The 22,354-nt window shown below is 36.7% G+C and overlaps 1 protein-coding gene across 2 annotated transcripts in view; it reads right to left on the minus strand.

The window, feature by feature from the left end:
* The window catches only part of nup160 (nucleoporin 160), a 117,276-nt gene that overhangs the window by 7,277 nt on the left and 87,645 nt on the right, over nucleotides 1-22,354 (minus strand). For both annotated transcript variants that reach the window (XM_081356215.1, XM_081356214.1), the window contains exons 26-34: nucleotides 18,921-19,026; nucleotides 18,676-18,836; nucleotides 17,126-17,186; nucleotides 16,636-16,746; nucleotides 15,759-15,882; nucleotides 15,574-15,675; nucleotides 15,350-15,491; nucleotides 12,530-12,655; nucleotides 1,020-1,115 (exon numbers count right to left, since the gene is read on the minus strand). In XM_081356215.1, the coding sequence (XP_081212341.1) occupies nucleotides 1,020-1,115; nucleotides 12,530-12,655; nucleotides 15,350-15,491; nucleotides 15,574-15,675; nucleotides 15,759-15,882; nucleotides 16,636-16,746; nucleotides 17,126-17,186; nucleotides 18,676-18,836; nucleotides 18,921-19,026 (1,029 nt within the window). The remainder of the gene's footprint in view (nucleotides 1-1,019; nucleotides 1,116-12,529; nucleotides 12,656-15,349; nucleotides 15,492-15,573; nucleotides 15,676-15,758; nucleotides 15,883-16,635; nucleotides 16,747-17,125; nucleotides 17,187-18,675; nucleotides 18,837-18,920; nucleotides 19,027-22,354) is intronic.

Here is a 22,354-nt window from a genome sequence, read left to right on the forward strand (position 1 = left end):
ACATCACAACAGGTTAAGTAAAATATAATTAACATAATAGGCTAATATAGTGCATATACTGACTAACAAGCTGTGGACACTGAATGACTTGCCTGAGGCTCTACATGGGATATTGTTACAAGCTGTTTTACTAGATGTCTTTCCACCGTTGAAACACTGAGCGATTACATGAGAGCTAATATGTTTTAGTAAGTTGTACTGTATCTTTCAACATACCTTCAGATGTTCATTCATGTTTATTAGGAAGAGAAGATCGTGTTCACGCGCACTGCTGTTTAAACTGGGGCGCCTATATAGTGTTCTGTCATGCCACATTAAAGACCGTCAAAACGGCATTTATCGTTTGAACTGTGATAAAATAGACAATTTTAAAAATGACACTGTTTCTTATCGAAAGTAACAAAACACAAAGCTTATTGTGATTATTGGTGGTTAGGCTACAACGCTGTATTTGTCTTGTACACACAAAACATGAAATTTTGCGGGACGAATACGTTTATGGTTACACCCTTAATTACTATTTAATCAAATGTCAAGGACATAAGGTAAATTGAGGTCAACCTCAACAACAGGCCAGGACTGACCGGGGCAGGGAGCGTTCGGTACAACATGAGAGTATTGCGATACATACTGTGCGTGGTACATCACGGTTTTTCTGTTTGGTTTGAATACAGTTACACCCCTATTGTATATAAAATTTTTGTGATTTTATATTTATTTAATCAAATGTCAAGGACATAAGGTAAATTGAGGTCAACCTCAACAACAGGCCAGGACTGACCGGGGCAGGGAGCGTTCGGTACAACATGAGAGTATTGCGATACATACTGTGCGTGGTACATCACGGTTTTTCTGTTTGGTTTGAATACAGTTACACCCCTATTGTATATAAAATTTTTGTGATTTTATATTTATTCCATCATTTCTGAATCCCTTACTAACCCATCTAAATTAAGTTTCTAAACAAACAAGAAATTAACATCTCAGACATTGATAATTGCAAGTGAACAATGTTTCACCTTTTCATTGATCTGACTTTCACTGAGGCTTCGTAAGAGCTGGTCGATAGATGTATAAGGCAGCCACACCAGAGATGCTGTAGCTGAAAGCGGCCGCTGTGAGGAAATCAAAAGACAATAATAAATACAATATAAACATTACTGTGCTAAAGTTAATCACAGAGATGTTTGACAAATTTCCAAACATTCCTTTTGCAAAGAATGCAATAATCCAGTGAGATATATATACACATGAGAACTGCATTTCATAAGTTTTTGCTGGTCTCTTGAGTTAATGCAGGGTTTATCAAACCATTCCTAAAAGCCCCAAACACCGTACAATCCGCTCGGGATGTAACAAATACCGTTTCTGTGTTCGATCCTCTACTAGTCCCAATTGAGAATACTCTCTCAACTGCACTATTTATTTATAGTAAAAAACAAAATGAAGCTAAGCTTTTAGTATCCCATACATCAATATTTGAATGATTCATAAAAGACAATCGCTGTCTGACCGTCTTCGATATTTTCTAAATGTCGTTTTAAAAACGATTGCGAAATGACGTGTTTCCATTAACCAATGCTATGCGGCTAAGTCATTCCAAATATCATGGCAATGGATGTTAGTAGGTTTAAGTACATCGCAGCCACTGCACTAGCCATTATTTTTACAGTTTTTTACGATTGCTATGACAGATTTTTCAATACATTTAACAATTTTCCAAAACTCTTAACACAGTTAGCACTACATCCGTCTGTGTAAGCTATACTATTAACACATTTCTTGTTGCTTTAACACAAAATGCATAGTTAACACATTTAAAATGCTTGAACTTCTTTTGCACACAAGCTCAAACAAGACCAAAACAATGGATTTTTACTGCCAAATTTACCAATGCTTTAACACTGTATGTCAGAACAGATAACACCATGTTCTAAACCTGACCTTACAGGCTAAAGTCAAGGTAAACAGCTGCTTATATTGTGAACTAAAACACAAATATATCCCCTGTATTTTATTCTATTCTTACTGAGAAACAGCTGATTGAATTATGCAAATAATTAGAAGATGACTCTTTTTATTTTTTTTATTCTGGTGCCTTTTCTGTTCGTATATTTTGTATTTTCACATTATTCCATTGCTAGTGAGAAACAGCTGATTGAAGTTATGAAAATATGGGACAATGTGGCATTCCACCATTCCCGTCTAGTCACAGCCTGGTTTGACGCCCATCAGAGGATGATGTCCATTTTCCTTGCCCCTTACTTCCCTTTCCTCAACCCCATTGAGGAGTTTTCTCAGCCTGGAGATGAAAGGTTTTTGACCATAGTCCACAGGACCAAATGTCCCTCCTATATGCAAAAGATGCTGCATACGCCATACATTATAGTTATCCTTTTTATCCGCTTACACGTTTTAATTTGTGTCACCATGCTTGGTCGTGTAACTACTCGTGTAACTGTATTTAAATAGGGAAAACGTGGAGGTGTTTGGTCGCTTCGAACTCCATCTCTGTTTGGTCCCTAATGAATGAACTGGGCTAAGCTAAGTGCTATCAAAGTGTCGCCGCACGCCAGAGCAATTGAGTGCATGAGAGGTATGCATCAACTCGTCTTAGTTAAGGGAATAACATAGTTTAAAGGTTGTCTAAGCGATCCCGGGAGACGTTTCTTCTTGTTGACATTCGAATTATTGTCAAACAAAACGGAGGCTGGCTAGACCCTCCCTCCTCCTCATCCCGTCTCCTCCCTCCTCCCCTCCCTTCCGGCATAAAGGAAAGTCAAAATAGTCACTACAAAGTTAAGTTTTACTGATACTTCATTCAATGTGTAATGTCGCCAAGTTAGATAAATGCTTTTATATATTGCAGAACAGAATGCAGAAAAAGAGAAAAATTATCTTAAAATCGTTTTGCCACCTGAGGTTATAAATAGCTCCCATACAAGGACGCAATGATAGCAAGATAACGTTTAGCTTCGCGTTTCCCAGTGAGCATAAACAACGGTGGCGTTGTAAACCAATTTAGTCAAAGTTGTCAATAGCCTATAAATGAACATTCAAATTCACGACAAACCGTGGGTGAAAACAACCCTTAACTTACACAAATTGTCGCCCTACTGTGAATTTGCTTGATCATTTACAATAGAGATTGATCGCTGCTAGAAACATACATGTTGTATTGACCAAAGTTAACGCTGACTGCATAAATCTAGCTAATTACATCCTTGTGTTGGTTTGGCGAACATGAACGTCAGTTTAGAAAGAAAAGTGGATTTACCTGTTCTGCAAAAACAGAGCAACTGAATGTCGGATAGTAGCTGCTAGCTAATCCCTTCTGCCGGCGGAGGTCTCGCCACATTTCAAAGGTTTTTCCGATGTAAATTCGGGACTTCGCGCGTTCCTTATCCTTGTCCCTCTTGCAAGTTGTTCTGTTCATCGGAACGTCGTCTATTTGGTCGTGTGTCGGCCATAATTCAAACTTCCCTCTTCATCTCTCTCCTCCACACACCCACCTCATGTGCACGCGCACTAACCCCGCAAACGCGCAAACCCCACCCTTCAACACTTCTTGTCGGTTATTGGCTGGAGCTCTGTTTGTTATGTTTCGGGGTGCGGGTGAGCACAATTTGTTTTTGTTGCCGTTTGTGGAGCCTGTGGTGTCTACAGAGACCGCGTTTTTTTACAGTGTGTTCAGGGGACAGGCAGCTAGCGGATAGTGAGGAGATGTTTGCTGTATGTGACAAAAAATGTTTTGGCCTGACATCGCTTAGACAACCTTTAATATGAAAAAAGCGGTGGAGTGTTCCTTTAAGACAGTGGTTCCCAAACTTTTAACAGGAATGTACCCCCTGAGACATTATAGATCTTCCGGAGTACCCCCAACACCACCAATTGTTAACAAGTTTTTTTTTATTTATTAATATTTATTTTGATCAATTATGTCGAGAATAGTGAATAGAAGCATAAACATATGATACAAATCTCATCAAAAGTCAACATATAATATAGGGCTGTGACGGTCGAAGTTTTTTTTACCACCGCGGTAGTAATGGACCCAAATACCAGCGGTGTTGCGGTGGTCGGGGGACGTTGTTTTGAAAAAAAAAAAAAAAAGCACACTAAAGCCTGTAAAGCATTGAAATAAATATCAGTAAATACTGGTAACTTACATAATATAATAAAGTTGAATCTATTTAAAAAAAAATTAAAAATAAATGAATAAAAACTTTCGTTAAATTTTCCACACAAAGACGCATGATACAGCCTAGCGCTCTGCTTGAGAGGGATGTGGGACACGAGCAGGAAAGAGACCATCGATCTATTTTCTGATATCTTCATGTTTTCTACTTGTAAAAGGTATGAAAAACGAATTCTATCTTCCACAAGGGCAAGGCATTTAGGCTATGTTTGCGCGCTGCCAGAGAAAGCCTGACTAAAATCACCCGCGTGTGTGAAACGCACTTTACAAATGAACTTGACGCGCCTTACCAATTATCATATCTAATAACAAGCACAAACTGTGTTAAAAAGAATTTGACGTACAAGTACAAATGTAGGCTATCTGTCCTACAGCGTTTTTCTACTTTAACACAGTAAAGAATATGAAAATAATTGACCTAAAAGCGAACAAAGGAAGAAACGTTTATAATCCCCTTTGGAAATGGGTGAGACGCGAGTGAAGATATGGGAAAAGAAACAAGAGATTCCATGCAGGGATGAGTCACGATTTTTGAATATTCGATTAGTTGATTTAATTATAAAATATCTAATGTTCTAATGTCTGTTGTGCGATTATTCTCTAAAATAAAATCTCCATGTTCTGGTGCTGATGCAGTGGTGACGAGTTCATGTAACCAGAGGGTGACGCTGCCAATAACGCACATAACAGCTGTCACAAAGAGCCATAATCAATAATGATTATGAATGTGTCAAATATAGCAATGAGACATTTGAATAGTTTATTAATAAAGGGTTTGTTTTTTGTGTCAGTGTCGGGCTGCAAAGATGAAGTTGACAATGCTGACTCGTTATCTTCACAGTGAACGCGCCTATAGAGAGAAATGCACACTTCATACGGATATGCTAGTCGGTTTATTTTCGTTTTGAATTGTTTTGTTTAAAAGTAGACAGTTCAAGCTTTCTATAAGGAATAACTAATGGAATATTTTTAGATTCGCTAATAATCGGGTGACCAGATCACAAACCAGAATTCAAAGCTGAAAAAGCTTAAGTTTATGGGCTCACGCACAACTCTCTCATTCGTCATGAATTCAAACTTTTCCATGGCTGCGAATCCTGCGATATAACATTTAATTGCTAACCTATTATTTCTTTTGTAAACAAAGCTTTGTGTGTCATAATATTAATGTAAAACAGCATTCATGTTTTTGGCAAACCACCGCCGGTACTACTCAGCCACCGCGGTGGTGCGGTTGTCAAGATTACCGGCACAGCCCTATTTCGCGTACCCCCTGAAATCAGTCCACGTACCCCTGGGGGTACGCGTACCCCAGTTTGACAACCGTGGCTTTAAGACATAACCAACTATGATTCACAAGGATGCTTGTCTATACGGGAATTTTGACAATTTTGAGTGATTTTCTCAAAGCACAAGAAAACATGAAAGAGAACTCAATTTAATGGGCTATCTCTGCACGCTGTCTTTCTGGGCACGAGTTTCAGATGTTTGGCGCACAGAAAACTTCCTGTCATATAATTACTGTACCGTTTTCCTGTAATAATGTAGGGAACAGTTATGCATAACAGTTTATGTTTTTACTTGCACATACGATTTAGTTTTACGCATGTGTGCTGAGTGAACGATCAGCAATCAAGAGCATGCAACAGAAGTGCACCCTCTCTTTACCGTCAGTTAACATTAGTAATATGCTCCTCATTTTACTTTCTTTGCTATTGTCATATCCGACCAAACTACAAACTTTGTGTGCTCGACAAGCTTGCGCTCAATCCACTCCGTGGTTTGTTTATCTGCTTGCACACAGCAGCTATATAGGTTTAAATATCAAATGTGTTTAACCAAATTATTAATTCAATACATTTACTTCATAGACATCCTTCTCTGTAATATTCAACAATATTATTGATCTGCCTGCTTTGACACCATTATATGAGAACTGAGCTGGACAATGACATCACTGTTTTCTCCAGAGCGGCTGTATGGATAAATATACTAAATGAATACAGGGTTTCTGCAGGGTTTGGTCAGTCAAATTTAAGACTTTAAGACCTTTTTATGACCATTATGATTGAAATTTATGATCTACACGAATTACGAAAAATTCATTCAAATTCCTTTCAAAAGTTTTTTTTTTAATTGACTTTCATTGAAAGTAACAAGATGTATTATTTAAATGCCTAAAGACAGCTTTGAATACATTAATAGACAGCAATATTCTTGATACTGATTATTTGCAACGGGCTTGAGCCAACTACTAAACACACCAGACTTTAAAGGCAGACTGTTGCTTCTAAGTGAAAGTTGTAGAAACCAGAGCGTTAACTTTACTCTTTATTGTCAGAAAATATAATGACAAACACTTGCTAAAACAAGGTGAACATTTCACAAATCTGAGGTAAAACATTCAAATATTTGTCATTTGTCCTTAACAAAATAAATATCTTTATTGGGAAAATAATTACTTAGTTTCTGCATGTGCTAATAGGGGTCAAGTCTTGAAACAGGCTTGTGTTGCCTAACTTTGATGGCACGTATCTTCAGGAAATGTATGAAAAACAGTAGCCTAAACACATTATTAAATACTGTAAATATTCCATTAGTCCTTTAATACATTATCAGCACTAATAATATAATAAAATTCTATATGTATATCCCACATGGTGCAGTTATTACTAGGCTAATGTTACAGTAAATCCATGGTAAATGATGGGAGATTGTAGACGGAAAAGCCTTCTGACTGTATCGTTGTGCAGAGTTTCTCCTGTTTGTCAGCGCTGTTCCATCTGCCTTTAAACTGGTTTAAATCACTGAGACAGTGTGTTCTTCGCTGAATTCAAGCACTTCTCACTGGATCTTGTGACCGAGACCGGTCAGAGTAAACGCATCAGTTCTATTGAGCTCGCGCTGCGCTGCCGTTTGGACTTGGAGCCGAGCGGGTAAATGGTCCGTGTGGCGCGCGGTTCAAATGAGCGTTCCGCTTTTGGCGCATTTAACATTATGCCGCCAGCGCATTTTCAGGGGGAAAAGGCAATGGTAGAACCAACGAATGAACGAGCATATCAATTTAAGACGTGGCTAAATTAAATTTATGACCTTGTATGGAAAATCCGGACATTTTTATGACTTTTTATGGCCTAAAATTCTAATTATTAAATTTAAGACGTTTTATGACTTTTTATGACTCCGCGGAAACCCTGTGAATAACACAGGGTTCCCAACTTCAAATTCAAGGACCTTTCAAGGACTTTCAGGTCCAATAACCTACATTTCAAGGACTTAATGTAGGGACACATTTCAAGTGAGAGCAAGGTTACATCATGTTACCTTGTAAGATACATTGTTACAGTTTTCATGTGTCAAACAACTATGGAAAAATCAAGCATCGCGTTAGTTCAGGCAGGCCACGTCAGCCAAACCCGCATCAGCTGTTAGCCAGCTGTTCATGACGTGGTCCAATCCGGTGTTGACATCTATCTCAGCGGCACACATAAATCTCACACTCCTTCAGCATTTCCCACATAGCTTGCTGCTCGCATCTAAACTCCCTCCTCCAACCCCAACTCCTCCTAACCAAACCTTCATCTTTCTGATCACTTGTTTTCTTTACAGTGTAATCTTGGCAAATTTTCTATTATGTATTGTATTTCACATGTAACTGCTCATTTCAACTCATGTAATTGAGAATTGTAATCATGCATATATACTGGTTCTGTTCTGTACCCCATGGGGGGTTTGCCTTGCTGCTCTCCCACTCTGTCCAGGCATAGCTGCATGGACAGGCGTGGGAGTTTTGCCCAGAACAGATCTATACCGCCAACACTAACTGTATGCTATATCATCGCAATAAATCTATTTATCCATACTTGGCGAAGTGGTCCTGACTGAAAAATGGATACTCTATTTGTCGTATTTCTGTTTTGTATAAAACTGAAGAATATTCGGTATATTAACTTTTGCATGGATTTTATTGAAATGAGCTTAGGCTCATGTAACCAGAAGTTTTAAAGGTGCACTGTGTAAATTTTTAGCGGCATCTAGTGGTGAGGTTGCAAATAGCAACCAACAGAAGTTAGGGTGGACGACAGGAAAATATTTCGTCGTCTGAGACAAAGATAAATGAAGAGATTGTTTACTTAATTATTCAGTAAAATTATATGTTGTTGCGAATACTATTTTTACTTGTTCATCATTGTGTCAGTGTTTTATTGATTCGCTGACTTTAGCTAGCTTCTTTGCACGAAGAACAACAGTGACGAAACGCGTTTGTCTGTTTAGGGCCACTGTAGAAACATGGTGGCGCAAAATGGTTATTTCAATGTAAGTGGACACGCAATTATGTAGATAGAAATCATTCTAAGGTAATAAAAACACAATGGTTCATTATGTAAGGTCTTTATACACCACTGAAAATATAGTTATGTATATTGCATTTTTGTCAACAGATCCTCCTAAATATTACACAATGCACCTTTAAAATATATGAATATGCTTTTAAGTTTTTTTGCCTCATGGGTTTACATTATCTTAAGCAAAGCAATTCAAGGGCAACAGATTAATCACAAATGTTTTATGTTTATTGAACAAAATGTACAAGCCCTATTCGGACGTTAATTGTTATGGAAATAGGGAAAATAAGCAGAAACCAGTTAATGCAGCCTCTTATTTACATGAGGTAAAAATAAAGATACAAGGTTTGTATTTTTAAATGTTGTGCATAATAGCCTACATATTTTATAACTGGGTCATATATATTGCTGTCACAATGATGGCCCATTGCAAATGTTTACGTGCTTTTTTCTCTCTCCTTTCTGTTCGCTGAGGTGGAGCGGGTAATTAAATATATTACTTGTAAATACTTTAAAGCATTTCAGTGATAAAGTACATCTTTAAAATTACACTTAAGCGCAACAGTTATCGTACATATGGTGATCAGCAGAGATCAAATAGGATTTAAACAGTGAATTTTAAAGTGGTCTCTGGTAAACTCAGAGATGTAGATTCGGACGGCAATTAAATCACCACACGACCTTGGTGTTTATCCAAAAAAATAAAAAATAAATAAATAAAAATTACGTGGGTAGTGGGAGAAAAACACTGACATTCTGGATTCCGACAGCAATAAAATCACAGACCAACCCCTGTAAATGATGAAAATACCTCACGACCCTATGAGAAACAATTACTGTCCGAACAGGGCTATAGACTGAACATGTTAATCACACTTAAACCGATTTGGCTTATCACGATTTTGAAATTGCAACGGCTGCGATTATTTTTTATGTGCAGCTTGTCATTGATGTACGACTCTGTAAACGCTGCTCCATCTGAAAGCACTGTGAGTTTGAGTCACTTATAATGTGCATTTGAAAAAGCAACACGTGTCAAACATCTTTCCAAACATTAGAAGCATTTATGAACCTCTTGTCCAACAAAAGACAACATTTAATAACATGCTTTTACTCCAAACTCACTTTATAACGACAGTTGAGAGCATCCTTCTTGTGAGATGATGTGGCTTCTGACACAGTATAAGGCAGTTGTGTGTTTATTAGTCATGTTTAATCAAAGCGTTTCAATCTCCTGTTTATTCAGCTACAGCTATAGGGATTTCCTGGAATGATTTGCGTTACTGTACTTCTGCGGCGGGGCATATTTGGCATGTCTGCTTGAGACGCCCTCTGGCATTCAGATGGAGCAGCATTTACTACCAATCAGCCGCACTGCACTGACAAACTGCGCATAAAATAATCGCAGCATTTGCCAAATCACGTGCGGTTTCATTGCGATTAATTGTGCAGCCCTAATCAACTCTGAACTTAAGATGGACTATGAAACAAACTTTGTTGCATCATTTTCCTGTTATCACTGCTTGTTTCGCTGCTTCGAAACAATCTGTATAGTAAAAAGCGCTACATAAATGAAGTTCACTTGACTTGACTGATATCCATTAATGTCTAACAGGTAGGAAATATACAGAAATTGAATAAAGTTATCAAACAGTCTGCACTGCATAAATTATATATAGGTTAACCCTTATAAAAGCTTAATGTTCTTTAGTCAAGAGCAGTGAGTAATTTTCTCTGTTACCATTGTTCTTTGATAAACTTTAATGATAAACATTAGTGGCTGCTGTCACTTTAAGACGAGCCGCTGCTGCACATGATGCGTATCTCAAGTCCAGGCCGTTTCCAGATCTGACGAAGTACCTTCGCCTGGACCCGATGACAACGCAGTGCTGAGGTGCCAACTAGTCTCTCCCTATGGAGGATCCCTTTACCACTCTACAGATAAAGCGTTGTCGGGAAAATTCGTTTCGCGTACCTACCCCGAAGTGACAAAATAAAATAAAATTCTGTATCAAAATTTACAGTGAGGAAAATAAGTATTTGAACACCCTGCTGTTTTGCAAGTTCTCCCACTTGGAAATCATGGAGGGGGTCTGAAATTGTCATCGTAGGTGCATGCCATCAGCGTTTATCACAGGTTCGCGTTTAAAGTCCGTGTAGAGAGAATGGTGTCGTCTTAGCAGCCCCTAATTTAATAACAAATGATCGTTGCGACGGAAGTGAATCAATCAAAACTAACTTTAGCTGGAAAATAACTATTAAAGAACCGCTATAAAGCCAAAACAATCTGTGTTACCTTAAATTACACGTTTATCTCTGTAAAGCTGCTTTGAAACAATCGACATTGTTAAAAGCGCTATACTGTATGAATGAAGATGACTTGACTCAAACGCGTCTCATTTTCTCACAACTCTTTACATTCAATTAACTTTAATTTAAGACTGCTCTTGTGAGGACACACAACAAAACAGGAATTTTTGCATAATTGTGTGTTATTGTTCAAGCACAAAAGAGAACTCGATTCTGGCGCAATACTGTCTGTGCGCACGATACAGAAAACACAGATGCTGAGCTTATTGCGCGCATACAGACGCTTTCCAAAAAATTTGAATATCATGGAAAAGTTTATTTATTTCCATAATTCCATTCAAAATGTTAAACCTACATAGATTATAGATTCAGGGCCCACAACTTAAACGATTTCAAGTATTTAGTTGTTTATTTGTACATAATTTGGGCTTCCAGCTCATAAAACAGGATTTCAAAAAATTAGAATATTACATGAAATCACACAGTAATTACACAGTGATACCATGGTCATTGAACCAGGTTTTGGTTCTTTTGGCAGTGTGGGCAGGTGCAAATCCTGCTGGAAAATGAAGGAAGCATGAAGTGCTCTGAAAATGTCCTGGTAGACGGCTGCGTTGACTCTGGATTTAATAAAGCACAGTGGACCCAAGTCCTCTTTTCTGATGAGAGCAAATTTTGCATCTCATTTGGAAACCAAGGTCCCAGAGTCTGGAGAAAGAATAGAGAGGCACACAATCCAAGATGCTTGAAGTCCAGTGTGAAGTTTCCACAGTCTGTGTTGGTTTGGGGAGCCATGTCATCGGCTGGTGTTGGTCCACTGTGCTGTCCACTCAACGCAGCCGTCTACCAGGACATTTTCAGAGCACTTCATGCTTCCTTCAGCAGACAAGCTTTATGGAGATGCTGACTTCATTTTCCAGCAGGATTTGCACCTGCCCACACTGCCAAAATAACCAAAACCTGGTTCAATGACCATGGTATCACTGTGTAATTACTGTGTGACTTCATGTAATATTCAAATTTTTTGAAATCCTGTTTTCGTGGGTTTTATGAGCTGGAAGCCCAAATTATGTATAAATAAACAACTAAATACTTGAAATCGTTTAAGTTGTCGGCCCTGAATCTATAATCTATGAAAGTTTAACGTTTTGAATGGAATTATGGAAATAAACATTTCCATGATATTCTAATTTTTTGGAGAGGGTCTGTATATATGCGCAATAAGCTCAGCATCTGTGTTTACTGTATCGTGCGCAGACAGTATTGCGCCAGAATCGAGTTCTCTTTTGTTAAGCATGCTGCTCACACACACACACACATACATATACATATATATATATGTATACACATACATATACATATATATATATATATATATATATATGTGTGTGTGTGTGTGTATGTATGTGTGTGTGTGTGAGCAGCATGCATTACATATGTCCAACCTACTTGCACATACTGCTATTTGCAAAATTGTATTATTGTTAGTAAAAACACCCATGAATTGCAAATGCACTTTGTAAGATTTCAAAAGCAAATTTACATACATTATTTGCAATCTTGTAAATAAGAACCTTAGTGTCTACTACAGACTGTTTTTGGTGAATAATTTCACCTGTCTAAAATGAATTCTCTATTGTTATGAATGGTTGTAATAGCATGCAGGACTCCATACCTCTATTCCAAAATACTGATGTCCCTTTCCAAGCAAAGCATCCACATAATCCAGCACAAGCTCAGCTGCACACTCCAGGTGATCATAGTTCAGATAGAGACGCAGCAGCGCTGCAGCATCAACTTCCTGAAAGAGAACCACAAACATCCTTTATGTTATACTAATAGAGAAGAGGGATAGTGTGGAAATCACATCTGTAAACTTACAAAAGGTTAAGTAAAGAAAGTAAGTTTAAAAAAAAGCAATGCAGTCTTGATCTAGAAGATTGATGGAGGTAAAATGTGTGAAATAGTACTCCTGGATTTCCAAAAAAGCTTTTGACAGTGAATCATTCAATACTGTTAGATAACTTAAGTGTCATGGGTTTTTCCAAGTATGGTGATTGCCTAGTTGAACTCTTATTTCATTGGGAGAGTTCAAAGGGTAGAAAATTGATGAGATTCTCTACGAGAAAACAATTATTAATCATGGAGTTCCCCAGAGAAGTGTTTTAGGCCCTCTTTTATTCCTCCTATACATAAATGATATGGGAGCAGTTTGTGATTGTCATTTGTTTTTAAATGCTGATGACTCTGCTTTACTGGTTTCAGACAAGGATGTCAGCAAAATACAAGTGAGGAGCTACAGTATGTAAGACTGGCTAAGATAAACTTGTTGCATTTAGGTAAAACAGAATCCATGTTATTTGGGTTTAAAAGTAAACTGAACAAGGTTCCTAACATGTCTATTAATGTAGCGGTATTGTGTAATATCAAACAGGACTAGTGAAATTATCTCGGTTGTGTCCTTGGCAATGATTTAAGTGGTGCAAGCATGGCTATAAAAACTTTAGGTTAGGTTAATACTAGGACAAAATTTGTTGATAGAGATGTTAGTTTTCTGGATAAACAATTTAAAATGACTGGCATCATGTCTAGTGCATCACCATTTTGAGTACCAATGCATTTCTTGGGAGTCTGATCAGTCTTATGTATGGTTGGATAAGTTCTCTCAAAATAATTTGATATGGTTAGTTTTAGGCTTTAGTAGTTGATGTATGACACGTTGATGTATCCCATTTTAGACGTCTAAAAATGGTACACAAGATAATCAATAAAAGAGCTCCTACATATTTTAATACATATTTCTCTAGGGCAAGTGAGAAACATTGTTACAATACTAGGCAGCCTTAAAGTCTTATTTTAATATATTTTCCATACATCACTGTTAATTAACGCGCCAGTGGGCGGGTCAAAGAGGCGATGATGAAGTAGGCTTTGATCTATGTCTGTGCAGGCAGCTCTGCGCTCATGTATTCATCTCTATATGCCTTGTCACACTACTGCGTTCGAAAAGCAGAAGCTTCTAATAGGAGAGTAAAAACTCTTCCACTGCAGCTGTGACTTCTTGTGATTTATTGATGTAAAATTCAGCACAGATACTTCTAAAGACACCAACTTCAGTTTACAATCATTAATTGGTATTGTGAAAAAGAAACAAGTAATAAAAACTCAGTGAGTGTTTTAGCGCAATTTTCTGACGTCATGGGATCACAACACTAAGAGATAGTAAATCTTTTTGTGTTTTTTTTTTTTGTGCGTTCCCGAGATTAGACCTTCCTTAACATAATGCCGAAAACCCGAAGTCTCTAGGTGGTCTGGTTGAGGAGGAGATAGAAGTGCAAGATTGGTGCGCACAGACAGAACAGAAATCATGAGTTAACAATCGCAATTTTGTCCGTTGGAAAATTGCGCTAAAAATGAGTCATAATATTTGATGCATATTTTGTGGTTTAAAGAGGAGTACACAAGCCATACTGTATGTGTATGCGCAATACTTCATGAGTCTGATTACTTTATTTTATTTAAGAACTGCAAGAATACAATACAAACACCACATCACATTAAAGAGCATTAGAATTAGACAAATTGTCATGAAATTAAAATTGACCCTATTTACTTTGTAAGCGCACATTAGTAGTCTTCTGGTGAACAATTTATCCATGCGAAAAAAATATTTGTTTGTCGTGGTAATCTTTAATCAAAATCTGAAAATTTGCTTCCGCTCTGGATTGTGTTCCTTCTCTGATGACGTCAGTTTGACGGCTTGGATTGAATATCCTTCACAACTCCTCTTCAACATCAGTCTGCTATGAGTGAGGGATGGAGAGGAGGTGTGCTAAAATAAAACCCTGCCCTCTATTCAATATTCCGTTTCACATGGAAAAAATACGTCAACACTGAAGTAAAGTCGGTTGCAACTTCCAGTTCACGGAGACATTAATTACAGCTTAATTAATTTTAGTCTAAAACCTTTATTTAACAACATTAAGGTTCAAATATTTTCATGCGCTTACTTTATGATGCAATCATCAATAATTAGATCAAATTGAAATAAAGGAATATGTCCAGCCCATAGACGATTATTCAAAAATAACTAGTTTGATCATCGTAAAGTAAGTCTAAATAAACAGTTAAATATTGACAATAATGCAGGTGGAAATTCCTTTACGCTAATAATCGGAGCAGGATGTGACGACATGCGGACTGTGATAAAGGCCTATTGCATAATAGAAACCAAGAAGTCCAAACCGAGTCATTTTGGCAGCTTGGTTTCAATAAAAGCTTGTTTTAAGATCAACAAGTAAGTTTTGAGTTCTAAAACTTATAGAACGTTTCAATAGTACAATGAACTCTTAAGTCAAAAGATGAGGGAAAATGTTATTTCTTGATTCATAACCCCCTTGAATGAAATAGACAGAGACAGAGACAATTAAACAACGGTAATGGCTTTTCTCTGTCTGTCTGTTGGATGTAATGCTGAAAAAACAACAACCACCACCTTGTAGGCATTGATCAGCCAATCAGGCACTGGCACCCCATGTGACAGCAGCTTGTTGATGACACAGCGGTGATATTGAGCATTCTGTGAGGGATACTTCTCCAAATAATGAGCTAAAAGCCGCCAAGCTTCATCTGTGGCGCTGTGTGGAGAGAAATTCAGTTTAGGAAGACATGCCGCGAAGTTCATCGTAATGATCAAGATCAGAGAGTATTTTGACAAACCTGGACTCTTTAGTAGTAATGATAGTTGGCAGCTGATTGGCTGCAAGCCAGTTCCACACCTCTGTCTGGTCCTGATCACCTTTATATTGCAGTTTGATACACCTACACAGACAGAAAAATTTGCACTTTAGAAATCTGAGGAAATGGATTTAAAATGTCCAGACACTGGATAGATCATAACGCACTTGAATGTCAGTCCCTCAAAGACGGGTGTAAGGGATAAGTTAAAGGTCTGACACAGCGTCAGGGATGTGTCAAAAAGTCCTGTTTGGACAAGCAGAGCAACCATCTCTTGTGAAGACGCACCTCCTGTAAGAGAAATAACACTAGGATTAAATTAACCTTTCAAAATACTCTATTTGACACTCTTGGGCAAAATGTTCAGTTTATATTTCAGACATAAAAATTGAAAAAGCATACGCATACGGCATATTCATACCGGATCTTCATGTGAACAGTGTTTAGCAGTATTGTCTGCTTTGGAAGAAATAACCTCTTTTTTTAAAACTGAGTTTAAGAAAATCTTTCTCGACTTCAATTGTCTCAGGCCACATTTCCACTTATTCATTATGACAAAAATAATAATAATACATTTTATTTTAAAACAAAATTACAATAATAATATTTATGGCTGTCTGAATTTCTTTGCTTTCAACAAACTGACAGAGATGGAGTTTGTGAGGAGCAGTATGTACTACGCATCGAGATCACGAGCTGCTTCGCATGCAAATGAACACAGTCACGCTTCATTCTGGAAAAGCAATTGCAACTGAAATGGTCACAAAGTAGAGCCCGGATGTAGTTTTGAGATTGTGTTTATAGTTAATTCATATTTAATTGTTTCATAAAATGTGCCAGAAAAACTAAACTGTACAAATGACAGAATGTACGTTTGACATCTATTATTGCCTTTAATAAATATTTCTGAAATGACAATCTATATTTATTAATATGTTGAAAAAGACTTCAATGGGACTTTCTGACAACAATAGATCAAACACACCACACAAAGATCATGTGTGTAAGATGAAGATGGAATACACATTAGATAAGTGTGATTACCTGCGATAGCTGCTGAGGGGGGGTCCTGTTGAGCTAACGTTAGACGACTCTGGGCAAGAGCATATTCTTTCTCCAAGTCTTTCAGCTCAAGAATGTCAATCTGTTGATTTACTGTGATCACATGACAAATAACTATAAAACGTGCAGCTTTTAAAAAATAAGACAGAACACTAGATTTTCCTGATAGCGATAAATAATAAAAAAAAATTAACTGATTATCAGATTAATAGACCTATTTTAAGATCTCTCTTTATATTTAGAGCTCTCAAACATTTCATAATGTGATCCATAGAGTCATTAAATGGTAACAGCTCTCCGTTTGTGGAGGGCATAAATTGAAAGACTTTTGGACTGATTCTTTAAGAGAAATCATACAATAAAGACACGTGAGTTTTGAATGACCAATATGGCTCATATGATCATATTTAGGTTTTAAATGGGGGAAACAAGAGTCCACATATACTTAGAGGGTGTTTTTGGGAAGAATTACCTGGACTTGCAGCAAATTCACCATCATAGTTCCGTTTTGGTGATGCGCCTGGTCGTTCATACTATCAAGTCATAACATATATTAAAATACATTATGATATAATACATTTTACAATTTTATATTATAGATGTATACACATACAGTACTGTGCAAGTGTGTCTAAAAAAGTATAAATGATTCACAAAACAACTTTTTTGGTTATTTATATCCTTTACTTTACTGTGCCAGTAGAATGTCAATTTAGATTTCCAGACATTCCTTTTGTAAATACTGTAATCATGCATTGAGATGTTTCTATGGATGAACCCTACAACAGATGTATGACCACACAGAGACCTGACTGCACCAAATTAATCTAGGATTACCTAGAGAAAAAAAAAGTAGTAATTGAGACAGTACCAACTCTCCTAAATGCCTGGAACATTTTAAAAACTGGACAAATTTATCTAGGAAAACTGGTGCTGTTTTAAAGGCACAGGGTGGTTATACAAATTATTGATTTGGGCAATGTCCACACTAATACGTTTTCGTTTGAAAACATATATTTTTCTCTCCGTTTTGGCCTTCCACACTGAGACAGCGATTTTATTAATGAAAACAAAGCTTTTTGAAAAAGCACTCCAAAGTAGATACATTTGAAAACGCCGTTTTCACGTTGTAGTGTGGACTGTGAAACTGGTGGTATTTAAAAACAATGACGTAAATTTAGTCATGTAATGCATATTTGTGCCAATAGATATTCATGTTTATACCGGTATTGTGCCTGTTATGTGCTATTCACTTTTCATACTGTTGCTAAAAATTATCTTATCTACATTGCACACTCTTCATATCACAGTCCTGCTAAGATGACAGAATTTACTGTCCTGCGGCAATACATGAGAGCAGTTGCGTTTTAGACCAAACATATGGTGACTGCGACCTGGACCGCATCAGTGAATGGTGAGATATTTTACTAAATAAAATTATCCTGTCAGAAGAATTGCATGATAACTTCATTATTTATTTTTCCATCTGAATCATATCAGTGATCTTTTGTGGGGTTTTACGCATGTGCAGTGAGGTGAATTTAGCGTTTTCAGGAGTTTTTCAAAAGTTTCTCATCCACACTGAAACGTCCAGCAGCAGCTTATTTTGCATTTAAAGGGCACACACTAAAACAGCGCGTTTTTCTGTGCCCCAAAAAATGACAATTTAAACATGCTGTAAAAAATTATCTGTTGGGTATTTTGAGCTGAAACTTCACATACACACTCTGGGGACATCAGAGACTTATTTTACATCTTGTGAAAAGGGGCATAATATGGGACCTTAAAAAAAAAAAAAGAATTATGCAACAAAGCACATTTGGGATCATTCAATTCAAATGAATTTGTTTGAGTTGAATGATCCAGATAAATCATTTAAAGTATATATATTTTTTTATAATTTAAAAAGGAAGACAACCGAGTGCCGATCTTTTGTTTTTTAAATTTAAAACAAACAAAAAATTCTTACTGAGCTATTCTAAGCACTCCACCCAAAGAATTGAAAAGGTTTCGGATGCCTACCGCTGCTCCAGAAGAGGGCTGCACAATCCAAGCATAGTCCGGATGAACAAGACGCAGGCAGTTGAGGGCAGCTAGGTAACAGTTCACCTGTTTCTGGAGACCACGGAGAGTTCGCACCTCTCGGCCCAGACGCATGCCGTACTCAAACATCACTGTACCGGCTTAAACACACAAACATTTTATTGTTAGCTTATTGACCAATTTCTGGCTGAATCCTTGAAATATCCCTGTACCATCAGTTTTACCTTTCCTATAGTTGTGACGATTGATATGAAAAGCATATAGAAGCTCATAATAGTTGTGAGTCATGAGGTCCACAGCTCTTGCGCGAGACTCAATAATGCTGACCACCTGAAGAACACAAAGCACAAAAAATACAATGGCTTGCTAAAAATACAAGTAATAATGAAGTATGTAGTTTCTGCAACACTAGCGGCATCCAGCAGATGAACAAAAATACAGCATATTTTGCAAACGTCCCTTCCACGCTTCCCTCTGGCTCCACCTGGCACAGTAGACACACCAAACTCAAAATTTAGGTTGAGCTGGAAAGATTACAGATACGAGCAGACCACGCTCAATGTTTAGACAGTGCCTGGGGGTCTCAATGTTTACATTTTTAGGGAGATAAACCCACAAATGGCATACTAATAGTAGTCAATGAATGATAAACTGAGTTAAAGGAGAAGTTCACTTTTAAAATGAAAATTCTGTCATCATATACTCACCCTCATGTTGTTTCAAACCTGTATGAATTTCTTTCTTCTGCTGAACAGAAAAGAACATATTTAGAAGATTATCAGTAACCAGACAGTTTTTGGGTCCCATTGACTTCCATAGTAGGAAAAAAATATACTATGGAAGTCAATGGGACCCAAAAACTGTCTGGTTACTGATAATCTTCTAAATATCTTCCTTTCTGTTCAGCAGAAGAAAGAAATTCATACAGGTTTGAAACAACATGAGGGTGAGTATATGATGACAGAATTTTTTTATTTTAAAAGTGAACTTCTCCTTTAAGAGAAACTGAGTTTCTACAACTTTAAAGACAAAGGGTTTAATAATAAAAAAGGCCAGTGAAGGTGTTTTTGGCCAGTTGAACTGACCATATAAATCAAACTCAAACTAAAATCTTATTCTACTCAAACTAAAAATTTATGTGAATTATCTGGATTTAAATGCGTCACAAAGGTAAGGTTATTTGGCTGGCTATACATTTTGTGAGGATTGTTTGAAGGTCACTTAAAATTAAAAGTTATTTTTTGCAGCCTAAAATGGGGGGGGGGGTCCATTTCATTGAGACATCAGTTGTATTAATATCAGTAATACTGACCTTCATAAATAAAAAGATGCCATTAAACAAGTATTTAAAATATTGTTGTTTCTACACTAATTTGGAGATTAACTGTGAAATTATTACATTATAAAATATATTAAAAACATAAGTGTTTTTAATTGTGATTAATCACAGAAAAAATGTGTGATTAATCTAGTTACATTTTTAATCGATTGACAGCACTATATCTATCTATCTATCTATCTATCTATCTATCTATCTATCTATCTATCTATCTATCTATCTATCTATCTATCTATCTATATACACATACATACAGGTGCTGGTCATAAAATTAGAATATCATCAAAAAATTGATTTCAAGAATTCAAATTAACAGGTGAAACTAATATATTATATAGACTCATTACATGCAAAGTGAGATATTTCAAGCATTTATTTGTTATAATTTTGATGATTATGGCTTACAGCTTATGAAACCCACGCAATCAAAATTCAATCCAAAAAAGAAAATTAGAATATTACATGAAATTACACAGTAATACCATGGTCATTGAACCAGGTTTTGGTTCTTTTGGCAGTGTGGGCAGGTGCAAATCCTGCTGGAAAATGAAGGAAGCATGAAGTGCTCTGAAAATGTCCTGGTAGACATTTCCTGTTTTTTTTTTTTATGTCTCTCACAGTGGACATGCACCTACGATGACAATTTCAGACCCCTCCATGATTTCTAAGTGGGAGAACTTGCAAAATAGCAGGGTGTTCAATATATATATATACACACACACACACACTCTTTTGGTTATGTAAATGTATATTTATTATAGTGGCAACCCAAATGAACATTTCAGCTGTGCTGCCATTCTGGATATAGCAGTAGAGCAAGGAAGCAGGTACAACATCTCAACAAAAAAAGAGAAAGAAACAGATGTGATGTTTAACTGAAGTCATTTGTAGTTATTTGTATGTCTAAATTTGATCATCGGAGGTCAGCAGACCTCTTTGTTTAATTTACTTTGGTAAATTATGTGAGATTAAATCTATGAAGTACGTTTGTATAATTTAACCATCGCAGGTTTGAATAAAATTAGCCGTTTGTCATTCCCTGTGCATTTTTTTTCTTTTCTTTTGAGGAATACTGAATCTATTTTTGTGGGAGTAAGACAAGTCAAGAGCATTTTTTGCAGAAATAAGCAACTGTCTGGTGTCTAAATATAAGCAGCACATACAGCTTCACATACATTCATACTATGAGCGCAATCTAAACAAACCCAGCTTTTTCAAATCACTATTTTTTCAATTAAAGGAGTGATGTAAATGTAAAAACTGTGGCTCAGGTTCACTTGGTCACCACAGAAATGACAGGCAGGTTTCAGTACAATGATGAGTGTTTTTTAGTAAGGCTGCCAATCAGAGTATGTGAGGAGATGAGCGGGACAGGAGTGAGGAGATGAGCGGGACAGGGGTCCCAAAATTGTGGTTTTAAAATTGCTCCACTAAGAGTGCTCCACTACCTCTATATCACAAGTACAATTAATGCCAACAGGCCAAAATATAACTGCATTTTTAGCAAGAATTCACACGTTGAACACATTTAGCTAGTTTGATACAGATGGATCACTCATATCAGAAAGAATGTGAAGGTTATGATGATGGCGATGGACATGAGCAGGAGGTTATAGTCCTCAAGGAATTTGTTTGTACCTTCTAGATGCAACTGAATATGATCGGGTGAAAGCTCATTTTAAACGGGTAGTATTTATTTACGAATGCAATTCTTTTTCTCACTAATGCATTCAAATAAATGTGATGCGATCTGGGAAAACCCATCACATGGTGAAATTAAAGCCACATTAAAGCTGGTTTCATGCCCTTTCCAAATCTGTTTTTATTTCTTTCATCGGTAACAAAAGTTATGGTTATCTGAATTCGGCTGATCGCTATGATATTCAGGAATGGAATTGAGAAAAACAGGTTTAATTAACTGACACGTCCTGCTAGCGGGACGATTGGTGCTTTTTTTTATTGCCTTTTTTTCATATCACATATTTTAGTAATCATCATAGATTAAGTATCATTCGAAAGCTTACAAACTCAAAATTCATCCAGTGAAAACCATTTTGAAATTGGACGATTGAGAGGCGAGCAATATCTTTTAAGCGAGCAGCTACTTCAGACTCCATTGCTCTCTCTGTTGAATCTTATAGAATAATAATTTACCGAAAACCCAATTTTGACAAAAAAAACAACAACTGAGGCCATCCTTAAAAATATTTTGGTTTGCAGTAACAGCAAAAAAAAGAAAAAAAGGGTCGGTAGGTAGGTCTATATTTTTATATATATATAAAATATATATATATATATATATATATATATATATATATA

The sequence above is a fragment of the Scardinius erythrophthalmus genome, assembly GCF_964197995.2.
Source record: "Scardinius erythrophthalmus genome assembly, chromosome: 24".
In the NCBI taxonomy this organism is placed as follows: domain Eukaryota; kingdom Metazoa; phylum Chordata; class Actinopteri; order Cypriniformes; family Leuciscidae; genus Scardinius; species Scardinius erythrophthalmus.